Raw genomic sequence first — 21,184 nt, forward strand, 5'->3', positions numbered from 1 at the left:
GAGGGAGGGAGGGAGGGAGGGAGGGAGGAAGGAAGGAAGGAAGGAAGGAGAAAGGAAGGGAAGGGAAGGAAAGGGAAAGGAAGGGAGGAAGGAAGGAAGGAAGAAAGGAAGGAAGGAAGGAAGGACGGAGAAAGGAAGGGAAGGGAAGGAAGGAAGGAAGGAGAAAGGAAGGGAAGGAAGGAAGGAAGGAAGGAGAAAGGAAGGGAAGGGAAGGGAAGGGAAGGGAGGAAGGAAGGAAGGAAGGAAGGAAGGAAGGAAGGAAGGAAGGAAGGAAAGAAAAGAAAGAAAGAAAAGAAAAGAAAAAAATTGAGAACAAATTAAGATGGCTTGACCTAAGTTTAGCAAGTGTGCATCCTTTCTATTAATTACCTGTCTAAACATAAGTTGTATGTGAAGATGTCCCACACTGGAGGAAATCCCTTAATCCTCTAAGCCCCTCACTGTGGAGGGCAGAGCTTCCCAGGGAGAGAGTCGGGGGCAGTGGGATGGGGAAGAACCCAGGTTTGGGATGCAAGTATCTCCAGCTGCAAGTCCCAGGCCTCCTGTTGGTGACACTACAGCACTGTCTCAACCAGAAGTCACAGAGCACTGTGTCCCCCCTGCACCAGAGACCTGCTGTGGCTTTCCCTGAAGCTCCAGGGAGAAGCCAGAAGTGAAATTGAACTGTATGAATATCCTCTTGCAGAAGGCCGGCTTCCAAATGTCCCAGCTGATACTTGGAGCACCCACTATAGCCAGTCACTCTCCTAAGGGGCTGTATCTGTACCAGCTGGCTTAATCCCTAGTCAATTCTATGACAACCACTATTGTCATTCCCATTTTACAGAAATAACAACCACACTGAGAGGTGAAGACATTTGCCCAAGGTGACACAGTTTGTAAGTGACATAGCAGGAACTTGAACTTGGGCAGTCTGACTCCAGAATCCCAATATTGGGTGCAAGATAAAATAAAAACTCACATTCACTCATCATTTACCAGATATAGGTGATGAGCTGAGCACTGTAAGTTCATTTTTTCACATCATTCTCACGGCTGCCCTGTGATAAGGGTATTTGAGCGTGACCAGAGAAGTTGGCAGACTCTCCCAGGTCAAAGTGGAATGGTGGAACAAAGTGAGAGGAATTGGGGCTAGAACCCAGTTCTGCCCCCAAAGGCTATAAAGAGAGCCCAATCCCTGGTCCCTGTTGTGAAGTGAGCAGTGTAAGAATTCTGGGGAGGACAGAGACCAGCAGCTGTGACTTGTGCCTCTCCCAGCACCAATACCCAGCCCTCGCTCTGCCCATAGAAGACATTCAGTAAATGGCTGTTGGGTTGACTTAGCAGGAATAGGAGGCGCAGGAGCAAGGGGCTAGGGCTAAGCTGAGTGTCCTTAAGAAGACTTTGACCTCTCTGGGCCTCAGTTTTTTCTCAGGCTCTGGGGCACTGTGATGTGGGGGTTAAGAGGATGGACTCTCCAGTCAGAGCCAGAACTGGTCACCAGTTTTACCATCAATCCACCATGAGAGGCCACGTGGCACAGTGGTTAGGAATGCAGACTGGAGCCAGAATGCTGGGGTTCCTTCCCAGCTTCTCTTCTCCACAGCTGTGTGACCTTGGGGAACTCACCTCACATCTCTGGGCTTCCCCATCTACAAATGGGATAATAATGACCACCTCCTGGGCTTACCTACATCATAGCCAGTGTTAGCTCCACAGAATGACTCAGAGCAAGGTTTGAAAAGATAATTCAGGGCTGAGCATGGTGGCTCATGCCTGTAATCCCAGCACTTTGGGAGGCCAAGGCAGCTGGATCACGAGGTCAGGAGATCGAGACCATCCTGGCCAATATGGTGAAACCCCTTCTCTACTAAAAATACAAAAATTAGCTGGGTGTGGTGGCGTGTGCCTGTAATCCCAGCTACTCGGGAGGCTGAGGCAGGAGAATTGCTTGAATCAGGGAGCTGGAGGTTGCAGTGAGCCGGGATCATGCCACTGTACTCCAGCCTGGTGACAGAGCAATCATCTCAAAAAAAAGAAGAAAAAGAAAAAAAAAAAAGAAGATAATTCAGGTTATGGCCCCACTCCAGCTTAAAACCCTTTTCCAACTTCTCGTGGCATTTGCAATAAAATCTGAACTTTTCACCATGGCCTACAAAGCCCTGCACACCTGTCTGCCATCCCTTTGACCTCGGTGCGCTGCCCGCTGTGCTCTGGCCATCCCGGCCTTGGCCACTCAAGCTCATCCCTGCCCGAGGGCCTTTGCACTGTTGCTGCCACCTGGAAGCTCTTTCTTCAGATCTCAGCAAGACCCTTTTCTGAGGAAGGTCTCAGCTCCAAGACGTCCTACTCCAGAAAACCCACCTTGACCACCCACCTAAGGAACCCACACCCTTGGCCTTCACGCCACCCCATTTTGTGGGTTCCACAGCACCTTATCTCTCTCTGAAGTTATTCATAAACGTGTTTACCAGCTGCTCAACCAGCATGCCAGCTCCATGAGAGAGAGGATCATTGTCTATTGTGTTCATTGCTGAATCTCCAACCCCTACACCAATGTCTGGCACATAGTAGGTGCTCACTCAAGAATCAATGACTGACCCTACGAGGCTTCTGAATGCAGAGAGAAAAATAGAGCCCTAGTCCCGAGTGGTAACAAAGCCATTCCCAACTCGTCCCACCCCAATGCTGTATTAGAATCTCCTTCTCTGCCCCCTCTCTGCAGAATCACGTCCAGAGGAGGGGGTTCGTCTGTTTTGTTCAAGGGTTCGTTCGCGACAGCGTCCCCAGGCCCACAACAGCGCCTGGGGCACAGGGAATCCATGAACTGCTTTGCTCCTTTCGGGGCCTCCATTTGTTCATCCGCAGACCAGGAACAGCAGCACTTGCCTGGGGCTGTCGGATGAAGGCGCTCAGGAGAGTGCCTGGGCCCGAGTGGGCGCCACAGCAAATGAGGGGCCACTTTTTCCGGGGCACAAAGGACGATGGAAGGAAGCGCGACCGAGCCCCGTCCCAGCCCCCGCCGCAGGCCTGCAGTCCCGGGCCGGCCATCCGAGAGGCGGTATCCGGCCAGGGCGGCGCAGGGGGAGCCAAGAGGCGCGCACTCTTGGGGGCGCGCGGGGGCGGTGTCTACACCCCGGGAAGGGATCGGGCTTCCAGCCGGCAGCACCTGATCGGGACTTACCCATGGCTAGCGGGACTCCGTGGCGTGCTGGGGGCGCTGGGGGGCCGGGCGCGCATCCCCCGGGCCGGAGTCCCCAACGCCGCCGCGGCCGGACAAACTTTGCGGCCCGCCCCCGCCTCTGTGCCTCCTGCCCTGCTATCCCGTGCGCAGCGCCGCCAACGCCACGTCGGCCAGCCAGGCCCCGGAGCCTGGAGGCGGGACAGAGGGAAGCCCGGGACCGCCCCCGGCCGCCCCAGGCCTGGCAAGGACCCCCTCCCTCGCCCACTGTCCTCCCGGGGGCCCCCACCCACCGTCTCCAGGGTCCCCTTCATTGTAGCCCTCCCCTAGAGGGGACACACTGGCCAGCCATCCTCCCTAGTAGAAGACCCCACACGCACTGTCTTCCCCAGCCTCTTTGCAGGGAAGAGGTGTCCCAATCACTGGTCCACACTTCTCTGGCCTCCCCAGCGTGCGCACACACACAACACACACATCTACACCGAGTGAGACACTCGCGCATACCCACTGGAGCCGCTCACTGTCTCATGGATTCCTCCCTCATTCACTCCACGCTTGCGTTTGGACACCACCACACGCCAGGCACTATGCTCCGCTTGGGATGGGCCGAAGAACAAAACAGGTCTTTTGTTTACCTTCTGGGAGGGGAAGAGTTTGCATTATAGGAGGGGAAGACGAAAAAGAAATAACTAAAGGATCCTGAGAAATATCAGCTAGTGATAAAGACTAGGCAGAGAGTTAAACTAGGGTGGTGGGTTAGGCAGGCACAGGTGGCTGCTTTAGCTCACTGATCTTAGGAGAGGATATCTGAGCAGAGACCCGGCATTCCCCGCAGAGGGAACAGCAAAGGCAAAGGCCCCTGGGTGGGAAGGAGCTTATGGGGTATAAAGAACGCAGAAATGAAGCCAGAGTGTCTGGAGCAGAGGAGAAGACAGGGAGAGAGGAGGGAGATGGGGGCTAAGGGAGGGGCTTTGGTGGGCCAGGGTCAGGAATGTAGATTTCACCCCCATCAGCAGGAGAGATAACTGGGGAGTTCTAACTGGTTAAGGGCGGGAATACTCAGCCTTCCCACCTGGGAGGCTGTTGCAAGGTGAGAAGTTGGTTTGGGCTCATGTCACAGTGGTGAGGTTGGAGAAAAGTAGGCAGATCACATATACACTCAGTAAGAACTTACAGACTGGAAGAGGGGCAGCTTGGGACTGGGAAAGGAGATCCAGAGTTCTGTCTTGGCTGCGTGACATTTGAGGTGCTCAGCAGGTATCCATGTGGAAATAGGTGGGCAGTTGGCTACAAGCCTGGGATTCTGGAAAGGGGTAGGCTGGGGACACCACCATTAATGCTCACTCGGGCAAAAATGCATGTACAAGCCCAGCACTCACATGGGCGCAGCCTCATCCAGCCTCTCAATACGTGTTCACAGATAGGCACCTTCGCACATGTGCACCAGTAGCTGTACCCTCACCAGCCAAACTCACAGCGACCCCTACCGTACAGGTGGATACACAGGCGTTCTTCCATGCTACAGGCACAAGCAGGTATCTCAGCAAAGATAACAGCATCCACAAGACCTCTGACCAGGGGATCCTTGCACAGTTTCAAAAATAATAATAGCTGGGGCAGTTTGAAAACATGGCTCCAGAATTTGTTGTTCCTTCCCTTGAAATCAAAGTGGGCTTCTGACTGGTTTGATCAGTAGCCTGTAAAGTGACACTGTGTAACTTCTGAGACTGGGTCACTGGAACACTGGTGCCTGGATCCCTGAGCCTTCATGTAAGAAGTCCGATTACACGGAGACCCTCCTGGTATTCGTGGCCTAGTGGCATCCTCTTCTCTTCTAGATGTCACTAGAAGTACCACTTAGCAACTTACTTTTAATGAATAGAACACAGCAAATGTGGTGGATGTCATTTTTGGATTAGGTTATAAATGATGGAGATTTCTGTGTTGTTCAGTTTCGAGATCTCTCACTCGTTTGCTCTGATGAAGCCTTTGAGCTGCCATGTTTCGAGCTTCCCAATGGAGAGGCCCACATGGTGCGAAGCTATTGAATCACATAGCTAATGCCTTCAGGCAATAGCCAGTGAGGGACTAAAGTCCTTAGATCAACAGCCCCTAAGGAGCTAAATCTGGCCAACAAGCTTGTGGTCAGCTTGGACATGACTCTTCCCTCAGCCTAGCCTGGAGGTGGCTCTAGTCCTGGCTGACACCTTGATTTCAATCTTGCAAGATTCTAAGCTCTTGCTCAGAGCTAAGATATACTAAATTTTTTATCCTAGAAGACATGAGATAATAAATGTTTGTTTCTTTAAGCTGCTAAATTTCAGGGGTAATTTGTTACACAGTGATAAATAACTAATACACATTTCATTATTGTTAATTATCTTGATTAGAAAAAGGAGATGGATCATCTCCAGGAGAAAGTAGGGATTAGGTTATATCTACATGGACACTGGGAGGCTTATCACCCTCAGCCTTGAATCTCTCCTCTGACCCTTGAACAGTTAACCATCAGAAGCCGAGAAATCGGTGAGGATAGTATCTAACTTTAATTCAGTGTGATCTTAAGGGACTGAAAATGCCTTTGCAAAGATTAGAGAGTGAGAGAAATCTGGCATGGTTGACTCCATCTTGCCTCTAACCTCACAGGCTACCTGTCTTCACTTATTTCTGGGCATAGGCCAAGCCAATCATGAGAGGAGTTTAGTTTATATTTTAACTTCGAAGTAAGGATAATAATCGCTCCCTAAAACTAACCCCCTCCTTGCTCAGGGACTGAAGCCACCTTTGTAAAATTAATGAAAGTCCATAAGGTTAGGATTATAGGATGGGCTTGAATTATGCTAAAATGCAGATGTGGTTTTGATAATTCCTTACTGTTCAGGAGTCAGGTGGCCAGAGGTCACAAGATTTGTAATTTTCCCAATTGCTTGTATAGATATCAGCACTATTGTAGAACCTAATATTCATCTTTTGAGATATTTTTCATGCTTTCACATCCTGGCAACCAACTGACCCCACCTGGACCAAAGATTCATGACTCAACTGGTCCTGTGGCCCCCATCTAGAGGCAGACTCAGTGCACGGGGCCATTTTCCATACCTCGATGATTTCACCCCCCAACCAATCAGCAGCACCCAATCCCTAGCCCCCTGCCCACCAAAGTATTTATAAAAACCCTGGCTTCTGAAGTTTTCAGAGACTCATTTGAGTAATAATTTCACCTAGCCCACTAGGCAAACTCATAGTCCAGGAGTTTGAGACCTGGCCAACAGGGCACAACCCAATCTCTACTAAAAATACACAAAATTAGCAGGGCATCATGGCTCACGCCTGTAGTCCTGTAGTACCAGCTACTCGGGGGATTGCAGCAGGAGGATTGCTTGAGCCTGGGTGGGGGGTGGTCGTTGAGGCTGCAGTGAGCCCTGATCGTGCCACTGCACTCCAGCCTGGGTGACAGAGTGAGACCCTGTCTCAAAAAAAAAAAAAAAAAATGACATTTAAGCTACTAAGTGTGTGACAATTTGTTACAGCAGCAATGAGAAACCAGTGCAGAAGGGTCTGTCCCTTCTTCTGGGGTTGCTGGGCTGGTTGATGTGGAGCTCATCATGAGAAGGGGAGCACTGCTGGAGATAAAGCCATCGAAGAGGAAAGCAATGTTGAGAGGCAGCCAGACACATCGTGTGAGCCCCTGGGTCCAGCTGCATCTAAAATAAACTTCCTTTTGTGTTTAAGCTTGTTTCTGTCATTTGCAGCCACCATGGCGATGAATAATGCAAAATGTATCCCCATTAGGCAGTCACTGGCAGTGCTGTGCTCAGTCCCCTGAATGCCTTGCCCTTCAGAGCACATGACTGACAGTCAAGCTGGCATCTGCATCTGGGCTCTCTCTGCCCCTGCTCTGCTGCTCTGTGGCAGGCCAGGAGCACAGAGAAAGTAACATCTCTTGGGAACAACCCTCAATCAACGACTGCTGTCTGAGTACCCAGCTCCCTTGCCCCTTGGGTCTGAGGCCTGCGTCATCTACACTGGCTTCTGTTCCCCAGTGGGATTCAGCTGTAGTTGCCCAGAGTGGAAATGGGCTCACCTTTCACTGGCTGCCTTCCTGTCCTTACCTCACTCCTCTCCTGGTGTTTCTTGACATTACAGTTGTCTAGGAGTTGGAGACCAGCCTGGGCAACACAGTAAGACCCCCATCTCTATAAAAAAAAAATACAAAAATTAGCTAGGTGTGGTGGCTCATGCCTGAAGTCTTAGCTACTCAGGAGGCTGAGGCCAGAGAATCGCTTGAGACCAGGGGGTTTGAGGCTGCAGTGAGCTGAGATCATGCCACTGTACTCCAGCCTGGGTGATAGAGTGAGACCCTGTTTCTTAAAAAAGAAAAAAAAAAAGCAGAGACCAAGGAGAAGGGGGAGTTTCATGGGAGATGAGTTTGGAAGAGAATGCGGGGATATCATGCAGGACCTCCTGGGCTGAATAAGGATTGGATCTTTATCCTAAGTGCAGTGGGGGAGCACTGAAAGGCTTTAAATGGAGTTTCCTGCCACAGAAGCCAGAACTAGTCTGACCATAGCAAGCCTGGGTCTTGTAAGTATGTTTTCATGCAGATTGCTAAGGCAAGGGCTCAGATGAATTTGGTAACCATAGAGACAACTATGTGGACACTAACAATTATGATAATGAAGCCACAAACTTGGGAAACTGGGAGTTATAAATATAATTGGTTCTGGGTAGGTTTTGAGTAGTCTGGGCTGATGAAAGGTGCTAGAAACCACATTATGCCAACAGAAAGGGTCTTATATTTGAAAAAGCGACCTGCCTCGTGTATGAATGAAAGCCTAAGGACTGCAGAGCTCAAGGCATTGGTATCATAGCAACCCTCAGACCAAAGGGGCTTTTCTTTGGTATTTCAAACAGCGCCCCAATGACTGGGGGATGGAAGGAAGGAAAATGAACACATGAAGAGTGTCTGCTATCCACCAGGCACCCTTATGTTGAACATCTTGTTTAATTTTTATAAGCACTTGCCAAAGTAGAACTAATTATCCCCATTCTGAAGATGATTAAACTGAAATTCAGAAAAATGATGTTGCTGGGTGTCACAGTGTGCCAGCCATTTGTGGCTGCCTTTCCAATAGCTATGCCCAGCTCCTTTGCTCGTTGCTTATAGAACACGTCTCCATCTTCAAAGGCTGAAGATGCCAGATCCTCACTTTTCCAGCTTCCTCTGTAGCTAAGCCAAAGACACATGAGTCAACTGTGACCGATGCCCTTTACGGGAAGTGTGATGGGGAGAGGAGAGGCTTCGGCAAAGGATTTTTCTCCCAAATCAAGAGAACTATACAGGAGGTACTGCTCCTCTTCTTGAACCAAATGTTTTTGTGTCTTCGGATAATGTGTGGAACTTTGGTAGCCATCTTGAGATCAAAAGGTGACAAGGATAAGGACCAAAACAACAGGCTGAGGCTGGTGGAAAGAATGAAAAGACCCCGTGTCCTCGGTATCTAATGACAGCTGGGACCTTCCACCTCTTGAAATTATTTATTTATTTATTGAGACGGAGTTTTGCTCTTGTTGCCCAGGCTGGAGTGCAATGGTGTGATCTCGGCTCACTGCAACCTCTGCCTCCCGGGTTCAAGTGATTCTCCTGCCTCAGCCTCCCTAGTTGCTGAGACTACAGGCACATGCCACTACGCTCTGCAATTTTTTTTGTATTTTCAGTCGAGACGGGGTTTCGCTGTGTTGGCCAGGCTGGTCTCGAACTCCTGACCTTAGGTGATCCACTTGCCTCAGCCTCCCAAAGTGCTGGGATTACAGGCATGAGCCACCACACCCAGTCACACCTCTTGAAATTTTGGGAGATAATAAATGAACTTATTGTTTATGCCAGTTAAGCTAATTAGTTGACTGATGTTACTTGCAGTTTAAAATATCAAAACCATTGCACTCTATTAATGGTCCCCCAGTATCATTCCTCCCCTACTTCCTTTTAGTAATAATAACACAGGGTTTTAGCTGAGTTCATGGCTGCCCTGCTAAAGAATACACTTCTCAGCTTCCTTTGCATCTTCCATGTGACTAAGTTCTGGCCAATAGGATGAGAGTGGAAGTGACATGTGCAACTTTGGGCCGAGTTCTCAGCTGGTTGATCTCTTTTTCCTGGTTGTCATCACCCTTTTTGCTGAGTGGAGAGGGCAACAAGTAGAGTAGACTCAAAGGAGGAAGCAACAAGTTGAGAATAACAGATCTGGACTGTTTCATAAGCAAGAATTAATCTCTCTCATATTTAAGCCACTATTTGTAGGTTACTTTGTTACAGCAGTTTATTTTGTTTCCTAGCTAATTAATACAGTAACCACAACACACCTCCACTCAGTAGTGGTACAAGTCAGGGTTCTTGTTGCAAGCCACACAAGGATGGGGCAAAGGAGAGGCTTCTACAGTGGGAGGTGGTTTCTGTGTTTCCCAAGACACCACACAATGGGAAGCCCCTTCCCCGCCAAGGAGCAGTGGTTGGATCCTGGGGGTCCATTTTTAATTGTCATCATACTAAATACTCCATAATAATCATAGCTTCCATTTCGAAGTGCATATCATGTGCCCAGCACAGTTCTATGTGTTTTACCTCATTACCCATTTAATCGTAACATAAACCCTACAAGGTGAATATTATCTACAATCTTCTTTTACAGATGAGGAAACTAAAGCACAGAGAGGTTAAATAACTTACTCTTCCTCAAACATGTCAAGCACACTTCCTCTTTGGGGCCCCTCCTGTCTGGAAAGATCTTCCCCCAGGAATCCATTCACAGGGCTCAAATGTCACCTTTTCGTGGACACCCTCTCAACCACTTTATTTAAAATTAGGCCGGGCATGGTAGCTCACATATGTAATCCCAGAAGTTTGGGAGGGAGGCCAAGGCAAGAGGATCACTTCAGGCCAGGAGTTCATAACCAGCCTGCACTACATAGGGAGACCCTGTCTCTACAAAAAATGATAACAATTGGCTGCAAGTGGTGGCACATTCCTGTGGTCCCAGCTACTCAGGAGGCTGAGGTAGGAGGATTGACTGCTTGAGCCCCAGGAGGTTGCACCACTGCACTGCAGCCTGGGCAACAGAGCAAGATCCTGTCTCAGTTAAAATAAAAATAAAAAATAAAATAAAATAAAACTGAATCATTCCCTCCCACCCCACTCTACTACCCATAGGGTAACCATATATTGTATCATCCAAAATTGGATGCTTTTGAGAGTAAAGAGGGGACACTAGGCTGGGTGTGGTGGCTCATGCCTATAATCCCAGCATTTTGGGAGGCCAAGGCAGGCGGATCACCTGAGGTCAGGAGTTCAAGACCAGTCTATCCAACACGGTGAAACCCCATCTCTACTAAAAATACAAACAAATTAGTTGGGCATGGTGGCATACACCTGTAGTCCCAGCTACTCAGGAGGCTGAGGCCCGAGAATCACTTGAACCCGGGAGGTTGAGGTTGCAGTGAGCCAAGATCATGCTACTGCACTCCAGCCTGGAAAACAGAGTGAGATTCCATCTCAAAAAAAAAGGCAGGGGCACTAATGATAGTTATTCCAGGGTAACAGGTAAAAACTAGGGCTGTCCCTGGCAAGCCCAGATGCAGGTCATCTTTCCCATCCCCCTTCCCTGCTTGATTTATCTCCTGCTAGCCCCTGTCAACGACACATTTTCCTTATGTGTTTATTGTCAGTTTCTACCCACTAGAATATAAACTCCATGGAGGCACTAATAATGATTCTCTATTTTCTTTACAGCTCTGTCCTCAGGGCCTAGCACAGTGCCTGGCCTATAGTAGTTACTCAATAAATATTTACTAAATGAATTAGTGAATAAATGAATGAATGGGCATCTGGTAATGATGGGTGGGAAGTGAGGAAGAGGCCATAGATTCTCTTTCAGGCTCAGAAAGGGCTAAAAAGTAGAAGCCTCCCTCCCCTTTACTGCTTGGCTGTTCTATTCAGAGCTCGGCTGCATATTTGGCAGCCAGAGGTCAAGGCCTCAAAGGGCCATGCTTGGTGCAGTCACCCCAGGCTCACAGCACCTCTCTTCCAGCAAGAAAAATCCTCTGGGACCAGGCCACTGTCCTTGTTCTTTCAGCTCCCTGCCTGTCCCCAGTGCCAACTTGCTCCAGCCATGTGGAGCTGCTGGTTCTTGTCCAACCCAACCCTACCCTGTGTCTGTTCTCGCTGCCTGGAACCTGAGCACCCTCCCACTCCACCCCCTGACTGAGCTTTCCAGCACCTGAAAAACTCAATGAAGATGAAGATATGAGAAAATGAGACATGAGTTTGACTGAAGCATAAATAGGCACAAAACTTTGGGAGGGTAGTTTGGCTGAGGTGTTGAATTTCAAAGTGCTTGTCACCTACAACCCAGTGATATCACTTGGATAAGCCTGCTCCTGCAGCACTGTTTATGAGACAAAAAAAAAAAAAAAAAGAAACAAAACTGGAGGAGTAACGTTGTTAAAATGTCCTACAGATTCCATGTAATTCCTATCAACATTCCAATGACATTTCTTGTAGAAGTAAAAAATTCTAGAATTTATATAGAATCAGAATAGACTCCATATAGTCAAAGCAATCTTGAGCAAAAAGAACAAAGCTGGAGGCATCACATTACCTGACTTCAAAATATACTACAAAATTATAGTAATCAAAACAGCATGCCACCAGCATAAAAACAGTCACATAGACCAATGGAACAGAATACAGAGCCCAGAAATAAATCCACACACTTATAGTCAATTGATTTTCATCAAAAATGCCAAGAACACATAATGGAGAAAGGACAGTCTTTTCTATAAATGGTGTTGGGACAACTGGATATTCATGTGAAAGAAATTAGACCCTTATCTTACATCATATGCAAAAATCAACTCAAAATGGATTAGACTTTAGTCTAATGTAACAGCCAAAACCATAAAACTCTTATAAGAAAACAGGGACAAAATGCCATGGCATTGGTCTGAGCAATGATTTTTTGTGTATGACCCTCAAAACACAGGCAGCAAAAGTGAAAATAGACAAATGGAATTGCATCAAACTAAAATGCTTCTGACCAGTCAAGAAAAAAGAAAAAAGAGTGAAAAGACAAACTACTGAAAGGGAGAAAATGTTTGCAAACCATACATCTGATAAGGGGTTAATATCCAAATATATAAGGAATCCAATCCAATAGTAAGAAAGGACAAAACCTGAATTAAAAGTGGGCAAAAGATCAAAAGAAATATTTCCCAAAAGAAGACATAAAAATGGATGACAGGTATATTTAAAAAATGCTCAACATCACTAATCATCAGAGAAATGCAAATTAAACCCACAATGAGATATCACCTCTGACCTGTTAGAATGGCTATGATAAAACATAAGAAAGATAAAAAGTGTTGGCAAGGACGTGGAGAAAAGGGAATCCTTGCACCCTGTTAATAGGAATGTAAATTAGTACAGACATTATGGAAAACAGTATGGAGGTTCTTCAAAAAATTAAAAATAGAACTACCTTATGATCCAGCAACCCTACTACTGGGTACATATCCAAAGGAAACAAAATCAGTATATTGAAGAGATGTCTGCACTCCCATGTTAATTGCAGCATCATTCGCAATTCTCAGTCTAAGTGTCCATCAATAAATGAATGGATACAAATATGGTACATTTATATACATAATGGAATACTACTACTCAGCCTTTAAAAAGTATGGAATGCTGTCATTTACAGCAATATGGATGGAACTGGAGGACATTGTGTTAAATGAAATAAGCCAGGCACAGAAAGACAAATATCCCATGATCTCATTTGTATGAGGAAGGTAAGAAAAGTTGAACTCATGCAAGCAGAGTAGAACGGTGGTTACCAGGAGCTGGGGCAGGGGGAGGGAGATTGGGAGGATTTTGAGATGTTAGTCAAAGGACACAAAATTTCAGTTAGGAGGAAACATTCATGAAATCTATTGCACAACATGGTGACTATAGATATAACAATGTGTTGTATTCTTGAAAAATATGCTAAGATAATAGATTTTAAGTGTCCTCATCCCCAAAATGATGAGTATGTTAGGTAACATTAACTAGCTGGATTTAGCCACTCCACAATGTACACATATTTCAAAACATGGTGCTCATGATAAATACGTACAATTTTTAATTTCCCTTATGTACCCCTTCATCTGGCTGTTCATTTTTATCTTTTATACTATCTTTTATAATAAACTGGCAATAGTAAGTAAAGTGTTTTTCTGAAAAACAACAAACTGGAAACAACTGCTTAGCAACAAGAAACTGCCTGACCAAGTAGAAGGATGTGGTAGTTCTGTATGTACTGATATGGAATATAGTCCGAGATAAATTGTTTAGGAAAATGAAATGCAAGTTGCAAAAGAACCCACAGTATGATGTCATTTATGTTGGAAAAAAGGCCACAATGATGTGTGAGTGTGCGCACTGAATAAAAGAAAGTTCTGGAAAGAAACCAACGGCCAGCGGGGTCACAAAGAGGATGGGCAGTTTATTTATATGTGTGTGTGTGTGCGCAAAGTTCCGTATTGTAAGAATTTGCTACAGCCTGTGTTATCAGCTTTGTAATGAAACAGGTAGAAACTGAAAAAGTTTAATTCCTCCCAATTCAGTTTAGGTTCTGTCTCCGGAAAACTTTCCTGGATTCCCCAGCCCCCACTCTCTGCCACATCCCACCACCCCCACTGCCCTCTCTGAGTCTCAATTTTCTTTTCTGTAAGGATTTTCATCATTTAATCTTATTTCTTCTGAATGCACTAAATGGTAGTTATCCTAGCACTTAAGAGGATGCCGGAAACACGGTTCATTGACCCTTCCGACACTGACTAGTATGAGTACATTCTGGGGGGAATTTAGGAGTCAGGGGAAGAGGTGTCCCAAAAAGACACTACTAGAGGGTGCACCTGTCCAGGAGGAGACTCCTTAAGTGAGCAAAGAGCGTCCGACGTTTTTCTCGAGAGGAGCTGAAGTTTTCCGGAAAGAGACGACCAACTGAGAGGTGGTCTCCCAAAACCGGTTGCTGGAGTCACCGAAGATTTCCGGAGAGCCAAGGAGTAGGGAAGAGCCACTTACCGAGAGTTGCCGAACGTGTACGGAGATAGCCGAAGAGGTGAAAGGCGGGGCCACAAGAGCCCTTCCTGCTGGGAACCCAAGGCTTCAGAGAGCCGAAAGGTTGGGAGGCGTAACCACTCCCAGGCCGGAAGTGTCCAGGGCGGAAGCGTTCGGGTAACCGAAGAAGTATCAGGATTTCCGAAGCGAGCCGAAGCATCGCGACAGTTTTCAGAAAGAGCGGGTCCGTTGGAGCTGTAGCGCCGAGCACAGTCATGGCGGCGGCCAGAGCTGCTGCTCCGGGCGATGGCGAGGAGCCCGCGCCAGAGGCTGAGGCTCTGGCCGCGGCCCGGGAGCGAAGCAGCCGCTTCTTGAGAGGCCTGGAGCTGGTGAAGCAGGGCGCCGAGGCGCGCGTGTTCCGCGGCCGCTTCCAGGGCCGCGCGGCGGTGATCAAGCACCGCTTCCCCAAGGGCTACCGGCACCCGGCGCTGGAGGCGCGGCTTGGCCGGCGGCGGACGGTGCAGGAAGCACGGGCTCTCCTCCGCTGCCGCCGCGCGGGTAAGGAGGGCCCGGATCCTGGCGTGGGCGGCCCCGAGGCTCTGGGGCCTGGGCGGGTGAGGGGCTCTCCTGCGCTCCGAGCCTCGATTTGCCTCAGTTTCTCCTTCTGTGCCTTCTGCCGTGGCCAGCCTTTCGGAAATGTTATTCTTTCATCCCTTTCTTCATTCGTTAAGTCTTAAGAAACCACGTGGCCTTGCAGCGTCAAGCGTTTGTCCTGGGGCCGTTCTGCCAGGTTCAAATCTGGACGCTGTCATTATTGCTCAACGTCGAACATCTTTAACTTCCCTGAGCCTTGATTTCCCCATTTGACTCGTTTCAATTTTCGATCATTATCTTTTCATTTATTAGTTTTAAGAAACATGTAATTACAAGTACTTGCCCCACTGGAGCCAGGCTGTCTGGGTTGAAATACTAACTCTGCTGCTTCTTATGTAACCTTTCAACAAGTTATTTAGCCTCTCACCTTCGGTTTTTTCATCTGTAAAGTGGGAGACATAGTAGCAATATCCATGTCATAGGGATGTTGTGACCATTAGAGGAGGTATGTGTGCAGTGTATTATGTTCGAATGTGTGCCTGGCACATAGTGCTCAATAAGTGTTGGATTTCATTAAATTGCCTATTTGTTGTGCGCCAGCGCCATAAATCTTGTCCTCAGATGAGAAAGTGACACTCAGAGAGAAGTAACTTGCCCAAGGTTACACGGCTACTAAGTGGCCGGTCCAGGCCCTCAGCTCCGTATGCCTCTGACTCAGAAGTACTGGCTTTTTACTTTTACGCTTCGTGCCTTTCTTTTATTAGTATTTTTTAGGTACTTGTGGGTGCCAGGACATTGTTAAGTGCTGGGAGATCTAGCAGGGGGGACATTCAGTAGCCAACAAGCAGACACATTGCTGCCCTTTCAGAGACTGAAGATTTCACGAAGTTATTTGTGTGTTCATATTTCTGTTTTCAGCCTCTTATGATATGTTTCGTTAAGCAGAGATTGTATTATAGCTGGCTTGTTTATTGCTGTATCCCCATTGATACATCTCTCAGTTTCTAGAAAAGTATACTGAGCCTGGTTGACTTTCAGTAAAAATTCATTTGAGTTTATTGTAGCAGAAACTGAGACTTAGAGAAGTTAATGTAATTTTTTTTTTTTTTTTGAGACGGAGTCTCGCTCTGTCCCCCAGGCTGTAGTGCAGTGGCCAATCTCGGCTCACTGCAAGCTCCGCCTCCCGGGTTCACGCCATTCTCCTGCCTCAGCCTCCAGAATAGCTGGAACTACAGGCGCCTGCCACCACGCCTGGCTAATATTTTGTATTTTTGGTAGAGACGGGGTTTCACCATGTTAGCCAGCATGGTCTCGATCTCCTGACCTCGTGATCCACCTGCCTTGGCCGAGAAGTTAATGTAATTTTAAGATTAGATTAGACAACTAATAAGAAAAGGAGCTGGGATTTGAACCCTGTCCTCTCTGACTGTGAAGATGAACCTCGAAGCCAGCACACTGCTTGGCCTCCTGTTTGTGTCCTCATCAGTAGAAACTGCTCTGACTGGGCTGTGCCTTGCTGTTTGTTTTTGTATTTTGAGACAGTGTCTCACTTTGTCACCCAGGCTGGAGTGCTGCAGTGGCGCAATCTTGGCTTACTGCAACCTCTACCCCCTGAGTTTGAGCTATTCTCCTGCCTCAGCCTCCCGAGTAGCTACGGGTGCATACCACCACGCTCTGCTAATTTTTGTATTTTTAGTAGAGATGGGGTTTCACCCTGTTGGCCAGGCTGGTCTCGAACTTCTGACCTCTAGTGATCCGCCCGCCTCGGCCTCCCAAAGTGCTGGGATTACAGGCATGAGCCACCACACCCGGCCTTTGTTTTGTTTGTTTTTTAGAGAGTGAGTGTGACAAATGAAGTTCAGTGAGAAAGGGTGGTTTGGAAGGGAGGAGGAAGCTATGGCCTCCTCAGTTTAGCTGTGGAGTGGGCCCAGGTATAGTCCTGCAGGGGGCAGGAGCAGGGGAATATTCCATTCAGTTGTACCATTTCCTGTAGCATTCCTAAATCGTCCTGAAATAAGTAGATATAGATGGAAAAACTGGCTTAATCTTTGAAAATTAAGTTTATCCATTAAAAAAAAATCCAACCCAATAACCACTCATGTCTTGATTTCAGGAATATCTGCCCCAGTTGTCTTTTTTGTGGACTATGCTTCCAACTGCTTATATATGGAAGAAATTGAAGGCTCAGTGACTGTTCGAGATTATATTCAGTCTACTATGGAGACTGAAAAAACTCCCCAAAGTCTCTCCAACTTAGCCAAGACAATTGGGCAGGTTTTGGCTCGAATGCACGATGAAGACCTCATTCATGGTGATCTCACCACCTCCAACATGCTCCTGAAACCCCCCCTGGAACAGCTGAACATTGTCCTCATAGACTTTGGGCTGAGTTTCATTTCGGCACTTCCAGAGGATAAGGGAGTAGACCTCTATGTCCTGGAGAAGGCCTTCCTCAGTACCCATCCCAACACTGAAACTGTATTTGAAGCCTTTTTGAAGAGCTACTCCACCTCCTCCAAAAAGGCCAGGCCAGTGCTAAAAAAATTAGATGAAGTGCGCCTGAGAGGAAGAAAGAGGACCATGGTTGGGTAGGAAAATGTGTATGACAGCCACACACAGTGAAGCTCTTTTTTCAAGTAAATTTGAAGAAATACTAAAAGTATGAGATGAGATCTAAGTAAAGGTGTTAAGATATTTTTAAGTGGTGTGTGATCGTGCCTGTGGTGTCATTATCATCTGCACTTCACTCTACTCAAGAGCTTACTATGTGTCTGAGTCATGTTCTAGGCAGAACTGGGTATTTAAATCTAGGACAGGCTTCTCCCAGATTGTGACATGTATGTCTCAGTTATATGGGTGTGGCATTGAACCACATAATGAGAATGTTACTCTCTTTTTAGTCCTTGTGAGAGAAGGATGAAGTCTCAGTGATACTCACTGAGCTTACTGGCCCTCTAACCCAGTGTTTTTTTTGTTGTGTACATGATGTGTTTATTTTGAAACCAGTTTAATGGGATACAACCAGCATTTTTTAAAATGAAATAGAATTGCAGCATAGAAAATATCAGTGTATTGTTTTATGAAACTTTCACATGTATATGTAGACAAGGATGTGTACTGAGTTTTGATGTCAAATATATTTCTCTTTCAGGGTCATGATCAAAAAATGAAAAATCTGCTTAACTCCAATTTCTCTTTTAAAAAAGCAGACTTACAGCTTTCAGGCAACTGAAATTCATGTTAACATTGTTTTTATTTTTATTGTTTTGTATTTTTGTGGTTACCTTCTAAGACAAGTGATTGATATAAAGTTCCTTTTAAGTTTATACAGGTAAGCAAACTGAGTTGATTTCTGTCACAGGCAATGAGTAGGTAGAGCAAAAATGGTGAAGTGACTTGTGAAGACTGAAGTTTGATGAAGTCTGGTTTAAGGTACAGATAAGCTGAGTGTGGATGCAAAGGTACCAGGAGCTAGCTTTTAACCTTGCCCAGCCTCAGTTTCTTTTCTTAGAAGAAGCTGTGTGTGGGTGGGAAGGGAACGGATGTATAATAAAATATCTTTCTTCCTTGTAAACTCCAATCAACAAACATATTTTGAGTACCTTTTATGTTCCTTGGCACCCTGTTGGGTATTGGGTACAATGGTGAGCCAGACAGACATAGCGCCTGTTCTTTTGTAAGAAAATTTATTTTTATAAAAAATTATAAAGTAGTGTGATGTTTTGATACACATTATGAAATGATGACTACAGCTGAGCTAATTAACACCCATCACCTCACATAGTTACTTTCTTGTTTCTTAATATAGACATTTACAGCTGTGAATTTCTCTCTGCACACTTTTCATCACACACTCTCAGTTTTGGTATTTTGTGTTTTTGTTTTCATTAATCTCGAAGTATTTTCTAATTTCCCTTGTGATTTCTTTTTTGACCACTTGATTGTTTAGAAATCTGTTAATTTCCACACATTTGTGAATGTTCCAGTTTTTCTTTTGTTACTCATTCCTAGCTTCATTCCGTTGTGTTGAGAGATGATACAGTCAGTGCCTGTTCTTATGAAGCAAACATTCTGTAATAGTAGGACCAGTACTCTGTTTGTTTCGTTCATCACAGTCAGCACTCCCCCAGTGTCCAGCATGGGGTGGATGGCCAGGAATGGTGAAAACTTCCCTTCCTGGGTAGTTGTGACTAGTAGAGAGGAAAAATAATATCATTGCCTGTTTACTGCATTTCAGGCATTGGGCTGGGAATTTTTATATTGGATCTAAAATAACTCTTAAGCGTTGTCCCCATTTTATAGATGGAGAAACTGGCCCCAAAAGGTGGGAACTTGTCCTAGACGTCACAGGTAGCCAAAGGTACTTTTACTTGGCTCCAAATCTGGGTTCTTTCCACTGACAAAAGAGATATGGGATATGGTGCGTCTTCACAGTACTATAAGAAGTATTGGCATATAACATTATTTTCAAGGAACTCCAAGGACCACAGGAGCTGACAAGTTTTTCAATTAATATTCCCAACATGAATGAGATGCCTCATTCCTCAGTTTCCTCACATGTACTATAAGGCTAGTACCTACTTTGTGGGGTATGGTTGGCTTATGTGCATTAAATCAACAAAGCCCTAGTTGATATGGTTTGACTGTGTCCCCACCCAAATCTTATCTTGAATTGTTCCCGTAATCCCCACGTGACACGGGAGAGACCTAGTGGGAGGTAATTTAATCCTGGGGGCGGCTACCTCCATGCAGTTCTCGTGATAGTGAGTGAGTTCTCATGAGATCTGATGGTTTTATAAGGGGCTTTTCCCTCTTTTTGGCACTTCCTGCTGCCATGTGAAGAATGATGTGTTTGTTTCCCCATCCGCCATGATTGTAAGTTTCCCGAGGCATCCCCAGCCATGCTCAACTGTGAGTAATTAAACTTCTCCTTTATAAATTACCCAGTCTCGGGTATGTCTTTATTAGCAGCGTGAGTAACACACTAGTACTCACTATGTGCCAGGCACTGGAGATCTAATAGAGGGGAACATGAAGTTTACTTTCCTGGGGAACGTAAAATAAGGCAGTTTCAGACAGTGATGAGTGAAGATGTGAAGGAAAACCAGAAACACGGGCGATGAAGGGAGTATATCCCAGGCAGGCTGTGGCGTGCGAAGTTGGTGAGGAAGGAACATCCCCGACAGCAAGGCCAGTGTGGCTGGCATCAGTGAGCAAGGAGGAGGAGCAGAACATGCGATGGGAGAGGCAGGGCCAGATCCTGCAGGGCCCTGTTACAAGGTTGGGTTTTGTTCTTAATGGGACTCAGGATTTTTAACACGGTGACACCTGATTGTTTTGAAAGAGTTGCATTGGTTGCTGGCAGAAAACCATAGACGGCAAGAGTGGAAGCAAGAAACCTGGAAGTGAGAAGGCAACCAAAACCAGCTGGGCCAGTGAAAACAGTAGCCAGGGTGGAAGCCGTGGCGAGCATGCTCCAACTGCTTGGCACAGGACCTGGCAGCCACCGAGGCAGGGAACGCAGTGGAGAAGCAGCCTTGTCTGGGGGAACACCCGAGGTTCGTTGTCTCGTGGTCATGGAGATCAAGGACATGGACCCACAAAGAGTGAGTTGAAGAGCAGAAATTTAATGGTTGAAAGAAAGAGAATAGCTCTCTGTTACAAGAGGGGTCCTGGAAAAATGGGTTGCTGGATCTGCGGTGATCCAGCAGATCTGCAGGGGGTTTTATAGATGAGCTGGTGAGCAGGTACTGTCTGATCTACATAGGGTGTGCAAAACTGGTTGGACCCAGGTGTGCCACTGGCGTAGGGTATGAATCTCTGGGCACCCCCACCCCAATCTTTTATTATGCAGGTGAGTTCTCTGCCTGAGGTGTGCCATGTTGCCCACTTCTTTATTACTGTACACGTGCTAAAAGGGAAGATGGAGCCTCTGTGTTGGACATGCCTGGCCCCCAAGTAGCCCTTTTCTATTGGCACAGCTACCAGCATTCCCCTGTGCAAGCTTCCAGCTTCCTTATCTATGTTTGCAGCTGGATTTTTCAGGCTGCTCTTTGTTAGAAAAGAAATGATTTCTGGGGCTGCTTTTTTGTTAGAAGGGAAATTCAGCTGATGACTCTTTTGCCCTCAATATCTGCCTAAATAATTTCTTTCTACCTCCAGTATCAGTGCCAGTGATAATTGGGGTAGCCACAGCTGTCAGGAAGCAGTAATGATCTTTTCTAGTATCCAGAGGGAGAGTGGCAGATATTGGAGACTGGAGAAACGTCACAAATGCCCCCAGGAGGAGAATCGCCCATCTGCACACTTAGCCCGTGGCCCACAGTGGGAAATAA

At 46.6% G+C, this 21,184-nt stretch overlaps 2 protein-coding genes across 3 annotated transcripts in view; one reads left to right on the plus strand and one right to left on the minus strand.

Moving 5' to 3' along the window:
- Nucleotides 1–3,413, minus strand: part of SLC2A10 (solute carrier family 2 member 10) — a 25,230-nt gene extending 21,817 nt beyond the window's left edge. Inside the window, exon 1 of the mRNA XM_025400432.1 lies at nucleotides 3,164–3,413. Within this exon, the coding sequence (XP_025256217.1) occupies nucleotides 3,164–3,167 (4 nt within the window). The 5' untranslated portion in view covers nucleotides 3,168–3,413. The remainder of the gene's footprint in view (nucleotides 1–3,163) is intronic.
- A 10,851-nt stretch (nucleotides 3,414–14,264) lies between these two features.
- The window catches only part of SLC13A3 (solute carrier family 13 member 3), a 128,288-nt gene continuing 121,368 nt past the window's right edge, over nucleotides 14,265–21,184 (plus strand). Inside the window, exons 1-2 of one of the 2 annotated variants that reach the window (XM_025399170.1) lie at nucleotides 14,265–14,813; nucleotides 16,963–19,791. In XM_025399170.1, coding sequence (XP_025254955.1) covers nucleotides 14,531–14,813; nucleotides 16,963–17,441 — 762 coding nt within the window. In that variant the 5' untranslated portion in view covers nucleotides 14,265–14,530 and the 3' untranslated portion in view covers nucleotides 17,442–19,791. Of the gene's footprint in view, nucleotides 14,823–16,962; nucleotides 19,792–21,184 lie in introns of those variants that run through there. The other variant, XM_025399165.1, reaches the window with a different exon arrangement.

Source organism: Theropithecus gelada, chromosome 10 (assembly GCF_003255815.1).
Source record: "Theropithecus gelada isolate Dixy chromosome 10, Tgel_1.0, whole genome shotgun sequence".
NCBI classification, from domain to species: domain Eukaryota; kingdom Metazoa; phylum Chordata; class Mammalia; order Primates; family Cercopithecidae; genus Theropithecus; species Theropithecus gelada.